At 36.1% G+C, this 14,954-nt stretch overlaps 1 protein-coding gene across 1 annotated transcript in view; it reads right to left on the reverse strand.

The window, feature by feature from the left end:
* Positions 1-3,584: 3,584 nt before the first annotated feature.
* LOC149835439 (uncharacterized) overlaps positions 3,585-14,954 on the reverse strand; it is a 39,097-nt gene continuing 27,727 nt past the window's right edge. Inside the window, exons 4-5 of the mRNA XM_090010528.1 lie at positions 14,493-14,856; positions 3,585-3,962 (exon numbers count right to left, since the gene is read on the reverse strand). Of these exons, the coding sequence (XP_089866654.1) occupies positions 3,941-3,962; positions 14,493-14,856 (386 nt within the window). The 3' untranslated portion in view covers positions 3,585-3,940. The remainder of the gene's footprint in view (positions 3,963-14,492; positions 14,857-14,954) is intronic.

Here is a 14,954-nt window from a genome sequence, read left to right on the forward strand (position 1 = left end):
TGTATATATTATACATAGAAGCCAGCAGGACAGCAACTACCCTCCCCCTCGTTTATTTTTTTATTCTGCAGTTTCTACTCTTATTTTTTTATTTTACCTTATCTAATCATCGTTAGTGTAGCTTGTCATTTATCATACCTTCGCGTGACTTGTAGAATCATCCGTCGTATCGTATTGTACTTGGGCAGGCTTCATATATGTTCGAATCGTATCCAAGACCCTATGAGTCTTGAGGGGATGTACGCCGTATTCGGAATGCCAGAGTCGAAACCCTGGAGTTCCAATTTTTTTTGTCTTCCATCTAAGTTGGTTTCAAACACAAGACAATTAAGCTCAAAGAGTTTTATGCTGTCAGGACAGTGATCTTAAGTAGGTCAGGCAAAGCTAGGGCGGCTAGGTCTCTGATATCTAAAAAAAAAAGAATGGAGGACAACTCTTCTGCAGGAACAGCTTAGCCCTCGGGGTTTTGTGTCGCATTTCAACAAACGCCTCAAACCGTCAACCTCCCCTCGCCTATCGTGGACCTACCGAGAGTGAGTTGGGAGGTGGCCAAATCAAAATGTCAATTGGCAAGGTTTGGAGTCTCCCCCGATGGGCTCAACGGCAAGAGTCTCAAGGTTCGAGCCGCGGAAGGATTTCTCCGAGACCATAATCACCATACCATCATTTTTTGAAAAATTCATTGTCTGGTCAGAGAGAGAGAGAGAGAGAGAGAGAGGATATTTCAAATTTCGAATCTTCCCTGGATTGGAGAAGCGCGAATCTCAAGATCTCAAGGGTGCTTTTGTTGGAAGCAACTATTATATTATTTATTTTTTCATGTTCATCTCAGAAAGATTTTCGTGGGTTTCAAAAAACGGTAAGCAAAAGATCAGAAAAGGAAAAAAAAAACTTTAAAAAGTAGGAAAGAGGGCAGAGCAGCATCCCAGTCTAAGGCGCGGTGAGAGGTTGGTACCATTTTTTTTTTATCAGTCAATTACTTGGGGTGAATTTGGATTCCGGACTCTCGTTTGGGCTCCCGTGGTTAGACTTTAGAGGTTTTCTTGTATGAGAATTCAATTTTGTTGAATTTTTCGTGAGTTGCTACAAATAAAAAAGATAGTTTTTTTCTGAAAACATTGATTGATCTCTGCCTTTGTAATTCAAATTGCCACCAATGATCCTTAAAATAGCATTCTCAAAACAAAAAAAAATGTTAGGCCAAGGAAAAACACTCATCGCTGACCTCACATTGTCAGCCCTCTGTTTGGTAAACCCTTCAGGTCTCCCTTCTCACTAAGGAGTACACCCAACTTGCCGCAAAGGATGCCCCTCATGGGTTTCGAACTTGTGATGTCCCATCACAAGTCTGACTTAACTTTCCTTCTTTTCCTGTGTAGTTTGGTAATTTCACATTTCACTCTATTGAGAATTTACACAAAATAAGTTTTAAATCCAAACACACAATTAATTTACTTGGTTTCTGCATTGTTTCAGAGACTGGCAATGGAAGAATGAGCGAGTGCAACCGCAGACATGTTTCTGCACATGTATGTGAATATGTGTGCCCATGTGGGTCTCGCCAAATAGAGGTTTTATGCCAGGTGGCACTTTGAATAATTGTCACATTCATCTCAAATTTTCAACTTAAAAACTATGTATGTCACAATGATTTGTGGGCTCGAGGATGCGAGATTTGGATTCAACTAGAAAGTTCAATATTTTTTTCAAAAATGGGACACTAAGACAGAATTTTTAAATTTTTCAATCAATAAAAACTATTTTTTTGATATTGCAACATTAAAAACAACTTTTTATTGAAATGAAATTGAAAAATTATTTAAAAAATATTAAAATAATGCCATACATGGCGGTGTCCATGTCAACGTGTCACCAAGGACACACCCAAAATCGCATGCCCCTGCGAAATGGCTTAAAAATAAGTACCAAGGAACCTACTTGGCAATTTTTTTGATGAAGAAACCAACGGGGGCTCCGCTTGTCTGGCAGTTGTAGTTAGTGCACGTCACCTTGTGTTGTGACGTTGCAAGTTCGAATCCCAATGGTATAGTTGTATAACTGGTAGGGGTATGCCTAACCCCAGCTTTCCCTATTGAAAAAAAAATTACTTTTGATGAGAATCCTCCATGCTGTTTGTTGTGATTGGTTAGCTTCCTAAACTGAATTCCTCCGGCCCACAAGGACCAATTGAGTCGGGATACCCTCTTAGTAAAAGCAGGGTGAACCTTAGAGGATCACTGAAAGAGGGAGGAGACTAGTTGCTTGGGAAAGACAAAATTGTTAGGCAAATATCAGAAAATGATATTTGTTGGAACTCCATCTTCTAGATCTTGGCTTAGGCTTTGTTTGGGTGATGGGCATCGAAGTGGTTTTTGTGGAAACCCTTACATCCATGAACATTTGGGATCTAGGGAGCGGCAACATAGTGGAGATGGTAAAGGATTCGATAGCAACAAATCCTTCTCATTTCCCAATTGGAATTTCATTAAGGGACTGTTTAGGATCTCAATGGGAAGTGAGGCCCTTTCTCCTTTGTATTTACACTAAATCATGGATTTGGCAGCTGCCACTTCTTCAAATGCATACAACAACAACAACAACAACTACAACTACGCCTTCATCCCAAAACAATTGGGGTCAGCGATATGAACACTTCTTCAAATGCATAAACTCCATAAACCCATCCCAGCTACAGATTCCAAACAGGCCCTAAAATTACGTGGTAGTTACCAAATCCAAGAAAGATGCCCTCCTGCATCTTCACCGCATTCTTTCCAGCAAACTTCGTTGGTCGATCTCGGTGCTTGCAACTCAATCAACTGTCTGGACCTTATAGCAAGTATTCAGAGAGATTGATTGTGGCATCACCTGTTCCGGCAGCTGTCTGATGAGATCACATTTTCTGGCCATAAGACAGTTTTCAGTGCTTCTGGAATCCACTCCATGATTTCTCAAATCATGGCGACAGTATATCAGCCCTAACTGCAGGCTCCAAAACAAAGCCTAAAATGCAAAATGGGCTTCACAGAGAGAGAGAGAGACTGTAGATGAAATTAATAGTGATTTACACCATTCGCTCCTTTCAAACATGTAAGCAACTTGAAAATGAGTCAACCTTAACTTTGCCTGCCATATAAATGAAGTTCAATCATCATAAAAGGGTCGCCAAATAAATTACTATTGATGAAAACCACCAAACGCCCTATAAACCTTTTTTGTGCAAATGTCTAAATTTCGTTTTAGTGAAGTTAGGAGCAAAGAGGTAAAAAATAATAAAGGAATGACAAATTCCAAATCTGTTTCGCTAAATGTGATCTATGAAAATTCTTTTAAAATTTAGATATGATGGCATATCAAGGTTTTCCTTCCAAAGTATATAGCATGCTTGTTTGTCATGCTTTGAAATTTTTCCTTCAAGAAAAAAAAATAAAGGAAATAACAAAACAGCCGGTTTTAGGTTGGTGTTTTGACACAACTCATGTGGCCAAGCTTCCTCGTACATGGATCCAATTGCCTTCTAAAGGTTAGATTATTCGTATTTGGGCGTCCATACCTCTATTCCAGAAATCACCACTAATGACCAATTTATTGCATGAATAATCCTTTATAACTACCAAAGAGATTAAAAATACCCAATTCAAGTGTCACTGGAAATTGGTTGGGCTAAGATGCCTCATGGCAGATGACATGCAAGCCCTCAAAGTCACAAAACTACAACAATCCTTTAGGCAGTTCCCAGAAATTGATAGTTCATTTTTTTTCCGAGATCCAGTTGCCATATATATATGCCAAACTTCAATGATGGATATGACTAATGACATCATTTATGAAAGTTTCGAAATCCAACCCAGTAACTTGATGCATGATCCTGTTGAAATGTTTTAACTCAACCTCACCCATGCGAGCTTGTTCACCACGTCCCTTTACAGCAGAACTGAGATCATAGGATTCTGAAATGGCAACTGCATAAGCCACACAAGCACACAATACCATTAGTGATTTTGATGCATGTTCAATGACTGCAGGACACCTGAGGAAACCATCAATCAGTTACAAAACCTGTACTGGAAAACATGCCACTTCACTCAAATTAGAATGTCATTTAAGATTAAGCTATACACTCTGAATCAATGTCAGAAACAAGGATGAGCATTGGGGCAGCTTGCCTCTGGTTGATAAACATTGCTCGTTGCCATGAACATGAGATCATTGGCCATGCACTAATATTACATTACCTAGAAACCTAAAATGAGCATTATTCTAATGACACTTCAGAAAGTGACAGTCCAAGATACACTTGTTGCTCTACAGCCATGTCCCTCTGCTAACAAGACAAAATCAAATCTTTTGGATAAAAATTCCTGGTGCAACTGCTGACTATTAATAGCCATAACAGATACTTGGCAATCTGAAGCCAATTTAATTTATTAGTTTTTGAAGCATGAACCGCACAATCAACAACATTTTTTGAAAGGCAAAAGCAATGTCGTCAAGAAAGAATACATTACATGACATCAGAACATTGTAGGAAAGCCTAAGAATAGCAGACCACAACAACAACAACTACGCCTTCATCCCAAAACAATTGGGGTCAGCGATATGAACCAAAAAAGAAATTCATTTTGGGTCTTCCACATGAATCCTTTTCCTCCAATCATTTCTATCCAATGTCATGTCCTCGGTGAGGTTCAAAGCATTCATATCCTTTCCTATCATCTCCATCCAAGTCTTCCTAGGCCTACCCCGACCTCTTTTAACTAATATATTTTCCCATTTCTCCAACCTTCTAACTGGAGCATCATTAGGCCTTCGCCGAATATGTCCAAACCACCGTAAACGATTTCTCGCATCTTATTTTCAATGGGTGCAACACCTACCTTCTTACGTATCTCCTCGTTCCGAATCTTATCTTTTATTGTATTTCCACACATCCATCTAAGCATCCGCATCTCAGCTACACTCATTTTTTGAATATGATGTCTCTTGGCAGCCCAACATTCCGTACCATATGGTAAAGCGGGTCTAATAGTCGTCCTAAGAATAGCAGACCGTTTGAAAATTTTAGCTATTCATCCTAAAACGCTTTTTTGGCATATTTACTGCACAAGGCTTGAAATTCCATGATGAATGTTTTGCAGCTATTAGGGACCATGGCCACTACGATTGATGGTTGTTGGCTGCTAAGTGTCTAGTTACCTTGTTATGCTAGGGTTTTATATATAAATATGAATGAATAAATAAATACATATATATTGTAATGTTGTAATTTTGTATCTGTATATTGATCAGTGGCAGTTCTGGAATGTCTTACTTTTCAATATATAAAGGAAAGTGAGAATGACACGACTCTATCTTGGGAATAAGGCAGGTTGAAGTCCCAAACACCTCATCCATGTTCTTCCCTTCTCTTTCAAAACAAATATGGCATAGAAGCATACAATTCTTGAGTCTCAACCACGAGCTTGAAAGACCATGCTTTCTGTTTCAACGTTCTCACTTTATATTCTCTCTTTTTAGTTCCTCATATCTATTCTTCTTGCTTTTTTGTGAAACCCTAATTCAATCTTCATTCTTTTTTATCATATTTTTATTTTCCCCGAGCTATTTCATTTGTTACCGCTCTTTCCCTTCTTGTTTCCTTGCTGAATCTAATCTCGTAATTTTTTTATACTTCCAATCAAATATTGTTATTTTTACAGGAAAAAAAGTGTACATGCATATTCTAAAGAGTGGATACCAATGAACTGAACCTTAAACCTTTAAGTTGAGAGCCTTCTTCCAACGAAATATGTTTCTGTCATTTTTTAAAAAGGACATTTTGTTCATACTTGACATTAATTTTCATTGGCTGGAGTGGAGAGATGTTTATGCGAAGAAGGGCCTCATCAAAGAGGTGGGACTCTAGCAGCTATAAGTGATGAAGAGGCTTCCACCATAGCGTAAATAATAGACACAACGAGCTGCATTTTTTCTTGAAAAAAAAAAACACCCTCAACAAAATGTAGGGACTCACTTAGCATAGTAGGCACTTCAAGCAACTTCTGCGAGTGAAGCAATCATGCTATAGGAAGAACAGTGGTTTGGTAGTGATATCACTTTGTAAATTCCCATCATTGACATGTTCTGTCAAAGTGGATGATACCTCTTTGTTATAAGTCAAACACATGGAATCCATGGAATGGAAAATAGCAAGTTCCATTTGAGGTGGTGAGTCATGCAAGTGGAATAATTCATATGTAGTCAAAATCGTGCTTCAGTGGCCAACTAGGCACCTAATCACAGGCCATCTAGTTGGTCTCCTATTAGTCAGCTGACTAGCCCCAACTAGGTTGACTAGTCAACCTTGACTAATTGTGAGGACAATTTTGGAATTTTTGTAAATGGAGACTCTCTCTCTCTTCTTCTTCCTCCTCTTGTGATCCTCTTCTTTTTCTTTGTCGTGTTTGATTATTTTCACTTCCAATTTGGACTACTTATTTATGTAATCATGCAATCTACTTTTTGATGTCTAATTTAGCTTTAATGGTTGGCCAAGGAATTTGATAGTATTGAAATTACTGAATAATGGTAAGATTTTGTTGTAGATAATAGGATTAAGTAGATCATACATCCGCATGGCCAGCAGGGTGGTTGTGAGGGTGCTGAGATGAAGGCGTCGGATCAAACCCCGCTGGCACACGAGTGTGGAGCTTTCAGAGGTGGGCCACGTAATGCAGGGTGGTCATGGGCCGCCCCCACCCAGGGTTTTCCTTACTTCGGGGAGGGTTCCTCATCGTCAGAAAAAGGGGTAGATTATATGGTCAATTTCTTTGAGAAATCTAGAGTATCATTTGTTTTTATTTATAGATGTTTGTAATCAGTCCACATTAAGGCTTCATTATATTAATGAGAATCACGAGGTGACGTCTCTCACTTGAGGAACTTTAGAGGCCAACCAACCGACTGCTACAACTATGTTCACCTCCTTCTTTCTTCTTCAATATTGCATCAAGATACCAAATTTACAAATAGGATAGCCTAGACAATATAGCTCTCGGACAGTAGCAGATAAATGAGGAACAAATCTTTAAATGTTTAAAGTGTCTGAGACAAAAATGTGAACTTCAGAGCATCCCTTTCCCTTATACATGAAATGCTGATAGAACCAAGTGTTATAAAACTAAAAGTGTTGAATGTATTAGATAGATAGAGGCATATCACGGGACTCAATCCTTGCAACTGCACATTTTAGTGCTCCAACTAAATCTGCATATTAAATTCCTTCACCTACAAGAGGAACCTCAGAACATAATAGAAGTTGTGATTATAGTAATGTGATACATGAAATAAAATTGTCCCAAAAGAAGTCCAATAAATAACATCTCTTCAACTGCAGTAGCTCATGATGACATTGCTACTTATCATATGTTCCCTTGAGCATGCATGAGCATCAACATCCAATGGGAATTCCACAACATGAACTCCCCCGATGACCAGAAATCAAATACTTTCTAATGGTTACAGCAACTCCAATATGTACCATCTGGCCCTGTTGGTCCTATTGCTACATCAGAGTCCTCTCCCAGTTCACCCTAAACTACCTCTTTGTCCTCCTGGTTCCTAAAGTCAGGAGCATTTTTCCATATGACTTATATTACTTATTATTGGACTGTATAATTTGTCCTACTCTCACCTCTAAGTTTTGTTGACGGAAGTAAAAAAGATAGGTAATCTAAAATGACTTTCTTGTAACAAAGGTCAGACATGCTCCTAATTGAATCTAAATCTTCTCTCATTCTTTCAGTGGTCTGATCATGGATGCAATGTATATTTTTTTTTACTGGTTGTTGAATGCAGAATAACCAATCAGGAAAGTAGATTGGTTAAGTTTGTTGTGGCACAAAAGACCAGATCACGCATAGTCATAGGTTTTATTATTTTCCTCCTTTGGAAGGCTTTTGTACATCAAGTGATGCAATTAAAGTGTGATGATTGTATGATGGGAAAATTGATCCATTACCTTTTTTTCTCAAGAGAATTGCTTACTTGTCCATTTGAAATAGTTCATAGTGACATACAGAGACCTGCTCCTATCACTTCAAAAGGTTGTTTTCTAGATTATGTTGTATCCGTGGATGATTGTAAACATAAATCTGACATTTTCAATTTTTGCTAAGTCAAGTAAGCATTTACATCTAATTCATTTATAAGTATATAATATGTACATTTAAATCAAGAGTCTCTCTCTCTCTCTATCTATCTATCTATCTATCTATCTATCTATCTATCTATATATATATATATATCATTTGTATTCATATGCATGCAATTCATTGACCTCATGATAAATCTCATTTGTTACTTGCTACTTACTACTAATTCTATCAGCAGTTCTAATTTGAAACCAATTTAAGACATGAAAACAATTTATATTTCGTCTTTTAAACTATTTTGTAAATGCACAGGAAAAAGAAAAAAAATCTTAAGTTCTAATGAATATTATTTTACTGCAGACCTTTTCATGTGGATAAGAATTTAAGAAAAAGTCGTGGATTATTACGGCAATATCATAATTTTGATTCTTTTCAATTCTAAAATCTAAGACTTCCTAATCCTAATCATTATCCTAAGCTGCTCTTATTGTATAATATCGTGTGTTTTTCTATAACATTAAATTTTGAGACTTCATAAAATTTGGCTAAGTGTTTTGTAAAGTCTATAGAAATCCTCGATTTTAGATGGAGTCAGATGAGTCGGGGCTTGGCCCAAGACCCATTGACTAGACCTAAACAAGCCAATTAAGATTTGGTAAAACTTTTTATTTTTGACCTTTAAAATTGAGCAAAATTTGGGTTAAATTCGGGCAAAATTTAGAGGCAAAATTCAGGTAATATATCATTAGATGCGTCTCGAAATTCTAAAAACATTGATATTTTGTTTTTCTGAATTCGAGCTACGGGTGGCTAAAAAATCTCATTTTTCAAAAAATGACCCGCGTCAATGTGATCGGTTCTGGATTTGATCGGATATGATCCGATCCATTTGACCCAACTTAATATGGATCTGGACCCAATCCAAGACTCGTACTAATTAAGATCCGATTCAGTTTGAGATTCATATGGATATTGGGTATGGATTTGGATCTTGGATCCGAATCCAGATTCGAAATCAAATTTCAACCAATTTAAAGTTTCAAATTCAATATAAAGATTAAATCGAGTTAAAATTCATGTTGAAAAAACTCCCAGAGGGGTGACATACCCTCTGAAACTTACTAAAAAGTTATTATTTAATAAATAATATTAATTAATTAATTAATTGTTAAAAATTAATTAATTCCAAAATTTTATTTTTGGTATGGCAGAGTTCTACATTTGTGGAACTCTACCTAATATGTAGGGATTCTAGAAGAGCCCAAATGGGGTTAAAGTAAAATAGTAAAACAAAATTAAATACCAAATGGATAAAAAATAGTTAAAAAGGAAATAGGAGGTTAGAGATACAATTCTACATTAGAAAAACTTTATTTCATAGCCAAATGGGTAAAAAACTTGAGAAGGGACGTCACCCTCTCTCTAGAAGACCAAAAAAAAAAATTTTATCGCCCCTCTCTTTAGATTTTGCTTTCTAAAGAGAGAGAAAAGAAAGAAAGAAAAAGAGAAGAGAGGAAAAGGAAAGAAGAAAAAGTGGAAACAGAAGAAGAAGAAGGATCTCCTTCCAGTCTGATCGTTCGGCATATATTTTCGGTCATTTTCTATCTCCGATTGAAGGTACAGGTTCTTCTATCTATTCGAACGGGGAGAAATAGCCTAATTTAAGTTTATGTAATGTTTTTAGTGGAAAAAAAAAGGAAAAATTTTGAATTTGAATACAAGATTATATACATATTTATATAACGTTGATTTGGGTTGATTTTTCCTTTCTTTTCAACCGATATATATATATATATATATATATATATATATATATATATATATATATATATATATATATATAATGCTAAATTAGCCATTTATTTTCAGCATAGCATGTATTCAATTTTCTGATTTCGTGCTAATAGTTGAATCTGTTCTACTATCCATATGGACAGATTTGGACAGATCTGTCACACTTTGCGTGTAGACAAATCTGGACAGACCTGCCTTACTGTCCATGTGGACACATCTGTTCCACCATGCATATAAACAGATCTGTCACATTTTGCATGTGGACAGATCTGGACAGACCTGTCGCACTGTCCATGTGGACAGATCTGGACAAATTTGTTCCACTGCGCATGTGGACAGATCTGTCCCACCGCACGTGTGGATAGATATGTCCCACTGTGCACGTAGACAGATCTGGTGTTTCCTGTAGGCGCGCAAATTTGGTCCACATCTGTGGATTGGTGGGTGCATGTGAATCCGTCGTTAGATTTCCAGCAAGCTGATTTTTTTTATATACATTGCTGCTAATGTGGCAGGGTTTGTAAAACCAACTTTTAGACATGGCTACTAACACTAAAAATCAGTCGATTGCACGATAAAACAGAGCTGATTTTCTGTCATAATGTGCAGCAGCATAATTTTATTTTACAGCACTAATTATGTTATACAAATTACCACAAAACTATGTTCATATGTGTGCAAAAAAACTATGATCGTTATACACGATTTCTAGGAATAATTATGTTTGCAAACCTGACATTAAAATATTATACACATGCTTAAAATTGTTGGCTGTTAAAAGCATGGAGACCCGAATTATTTAATAAGATGTAATAGCAGATTTATTTTCCAGCATCGTCATGGTTGTTCATATTAGAGTTGTTTTGAGGTTATTATGAGTGTGTGACGTCAAAGTTTGTAGTGATGCAGTTAGGCATGTCTAAATAGTTTTTAATATCGAGTTATGAACTGCTGTCAAGACTGTGTTATACAGAAACTTTTATTGGACACTGTTAGGCTGTCAAAACTGGTTCAATATCGACACATGTTAATTGCGTAAAGGCAATCGAGTGTTGATCAAAAATTAGATCCATGTATTTCTTTGTTCTTGCATATGAAATATTTATTTTTGTTCAAGTCTGCCATATGGGTGGGCATCGAAACAACCTTGATATCATAAGTTTTCAATGGATCTTAGCACTCTGATAAAATATTTCCTGCATACTGAATTTTAATTGTTTCTTAATGCTGCCAAATGAGTTATTCTAATGTTGTGAGAGGGGTTTTATTTATTATTTTGGCGGGTTGTTATAGGGCAAAACAATGTTGCACATTTATACACAATATTTTCTGTTGTCCACCACCATTGGCTGCATGTTTATGCATGAGAACCATGCTGTCCATAGCATGCTAGTGTTGTCCCATGTATGGGGTCAGCATAGCTTTGGCTCGGTAGTTATGTTCTGTATCTCGATCATGCCCGAATTGGCAAAGGTGTTTATTGGTTATGTATGCTCATTAAATTGAATATTATGTTGGCATAAAGTCACATATCATGAACACGTAATTTCTGAAGTTATTTTAATGTTGCATTAACATGATCATCTGCATGTTTAGATGTTATGCATGAGATGAATCATGAAAGTAAAATGTAACTGTTCATATGCATATGTAAATTATTTTATATGTACATTCTTGATTATGTGTGAATGAATGTACATTGTGGATATGTTTCAATAGTTGTGTGTGTACATGTTCATTGAGAATTTTGCTTAAGATGCATCGATGGTCGAATGTGAACCATTGTAGGCCATGTGCGCCAAAAGCATCTATAGCTCCAAAATTAGTGTTATGCATTGTAAAATTCACTTTTGAAATTATTAGCATTCTAAATTAATTGCACTGTAGATTTGTAACGGGCCAAGGTCTCGTGTTATGTTTTGCATATTGATTTGCAAAACGATTTTTTTTGTAAAGAATTTGACTCTTGTTAAAAAGATAAAAAAGATAAACAGTGTAATTAATGATTTTTTTCTTGGAGGTCCCTTCTTCAGTGTGGAAATCCTGGATAATAGTTTTGGGAAAACCGTGAGAATACTAAAACTCTGTGTGCGATTGTGCCCCTGAACCCGATATGGTGGTTCGCCTCCCGGCCATAGTTTTAGAGAGTTTTCAGTCACTTTGCCTGGAAGTGGTGTTATGACATAATTGTGTTATTGGTATACCAAGAAAGTAGCATCAGTGGATGTTGATTTCCCTGGTATCTCGACATTAAATGTTGATTTTTAATGTTCTGATGGATGGTGTTGATTCCTGATAACGGTAGAGGAACAAATGTGAAACCCAGTAATAAAATATAAATTATGTGTTAAGCTATAATTATAAACTTATCTTGAACTTCGAGAATTTTTAGTGCCCGTTTTGAGTATCCGCGGGTTTTAATGAAAAGTGAAACTAAACTTGTGTGCATTTAATAGGGACATGCATGCAAAAGAGAATTCTAATAATAACTTAATAAATCGTTCATGCATGTCCATTGTAATCATGCATATTTATTGTTTTGCATTAGTTCATGCATTCTTACTTGTTCTGTTTTATGTGAGATATTGTTATTGCATGATAATTGCTTTTAAATACTTGAATGGTAATTGAATTATGAGATTGTTGTAGTTATGTTCCTCTGAAAACTTGCATGAATTTGATTTATGTTTTTTCTTGCTTATTTGGATTTTTAGATAAATTCGTAAAAAGAATCTTTGATTCTTACCCAGTACTCCCTATGTTTTTCACAGGATCTGGAGCTCAGTGATGAGGACGACTACCACAGGGAGCCTACGAGACTGCGTAACTTCTGTTATTCTTGCACGGTGTGGCTCTATGATTTTAAACTTTAATTTAATTTTGTTCTTAGACTTTGAGTTAGTTGTTTTGATTGGTTGGTTCAATGTAAAGATACCTTGTGGTTTGGAATGTTGTTAAGTCTGTGAGGCCCTGAATCCTTGGGTTTCGGTTTTCGCAATTGTTTAAAAAAAAACACTTTTCAACGGGGATGAATTAGGGTCGTTACATATTGCCTTCTCAGTTCCCACTCCACATGAACTTTGAAAAGCATTGCCTCTTAATTCCACTTCTGTTCCTGATAAACTTGAGATGAAGAGCACTTTCTAGCACAAAAAGATGCATGAGAAAAGCTGATGATCACAAGTGTCCAGATATCATGTGGAAATTGGGAGAGCAATAGCAAGAGAAGAGGAGTAAACACTTAACAACTTACATTAGCTATAAGAACTATCTCTACCTTAATTCATACTTAAGTGGTTGCAAGGACAATGTTAAATAACTCTTCCAGGCATCTTCCAAAGGTAGTATTCTATAGAATAACATGGAATAAATTTATCTATATCAGCATAGCATGTGGATGGCTGGTGACCTAGAAAACTCCATCCTTTTTAATAATAATATCTAATGCAATTTATTGGTTTATGTGATTTTTTCATGGTGTTTCTTCTCAGGAACCTATAATATCACAAACATGTCATCTTATATGTGAGAAAAAAGGCAAAATCAAAATTCTGCTCTACATACCAGAACTCTGATTTGTTAGATAGCAAATTTTAAAAGTTTACTAATATACATACAACATTATTTCTCAAATCTGCATGTTTAAAATCTGGCAAAACAATTTTATAGTCAAAATAACGAAACATGATACTTTTGTAAATTAATTATGAAGAAGATTAGACATATCAATACATTTTTATTTAACCTCCAAAACAAACTCATTTGAGATAATCACTGTTGCCATATAGAAAAGGTCAGAAATTAGACTTGTTTACTAATAATATCAAAATAGACAAAAAAATAGTAGAAATACAAAAGGAGATTTAGAAGACAAACTCAAGCACATAGATCCAAACTAAGAAAACACGTGATCTTTATTATTTAACAAATGCACCAAAATTTGACCACATTTTCTAAAACATGCAGTTTACTGGATCCTTGGTTGACCTGTCAAGGACCCTTTCCTTAAGTAGCAGATGCCAAAATTCCGACTGCATAGAAGCCATTTCGCACAAAAAAAGGAAAAATAAAATTGCATAACAGACATGAGAAAAAAAACATGAAACATGCAACAAGAAGGATGGTTCAAATCCGTGGTCAACTCATTTATCTGATCAAGGCAATACTGTGGCTAGAACAACAAATGGCAAGCATACAACTGAAGTAATTTATATAAAACACAAAGTACAAAAAATGGTAAATAGACAACTGCACGTAATATATAACACAAAGGACAGTATCCAGAAGTTCTTAAATGAATTGGTGGACATATCTTTAGATTCTAGTTTACATCCCATATTACGGGAATGAGTAAAGAATCCTACTAAGCATTAGAAAATTCATGAAAAGTCCAGCAATAAGTTTGATTATAAATACGAAATATGAAGGTGAGAGAATCAGTTAAAACAGATTGGGACTTCTTGAATATTTGATCATTGTAATCATTAGTAAACCTTGCACATGAAAATAATAATAACAATAATAATAATAATAGTAATAATAATGGAGATAACCTAAAGAACCTACCCCAACAAGCCACGCCCATGCCATGGTCTAGGTGTTACAGTCAAATTGACAAGGGCCCCATGCCGCATGATGATCAATGGTATTGCATTACCCTGGTTTGATTGAGCTTCAGAAGCAAGTCTTGGAAGCAATAATTCACCACCACTTTCCACATTCCCAAACTTCAATATCTGGTCACCAAGTTGAATTCCATCTTCAGCAGCTGGCGATTCATCAGCTATTTCATCAACCACAGCAAAGGGCAGCCTTATGATTGGATCCTCTTCCATGGCACTAGAAGAAATTTCAGCAATAGCATGATCAGAGGAGCTCGGTGAAATGACAGAACCAAATGAAGTCACATGACTTGACTCCTCACCGTCAGCTGAAAATTCCATTAGAAATGGATTATGAGACAGAAGATGCTTGAAGATAACAGCATAATCTAATCTCACATTGCTTAACTAACATCTCAGGTAAAAC

Source organism: Nuphar pumila, chromosome 6 (assembly GCF_984573655.1).
Source record: "Nuphar pumila chromosome 6, dmNupPumi1.hap1.1, whole genome shotgun sequence".
NCBI classification, from domain to species: Eukaryota; Viridiplantae; Streptophyta; class Magnoliopsida; order Nymphaeales; family Nymphaeaceae; genus Nuphar; species Nuphar pumila.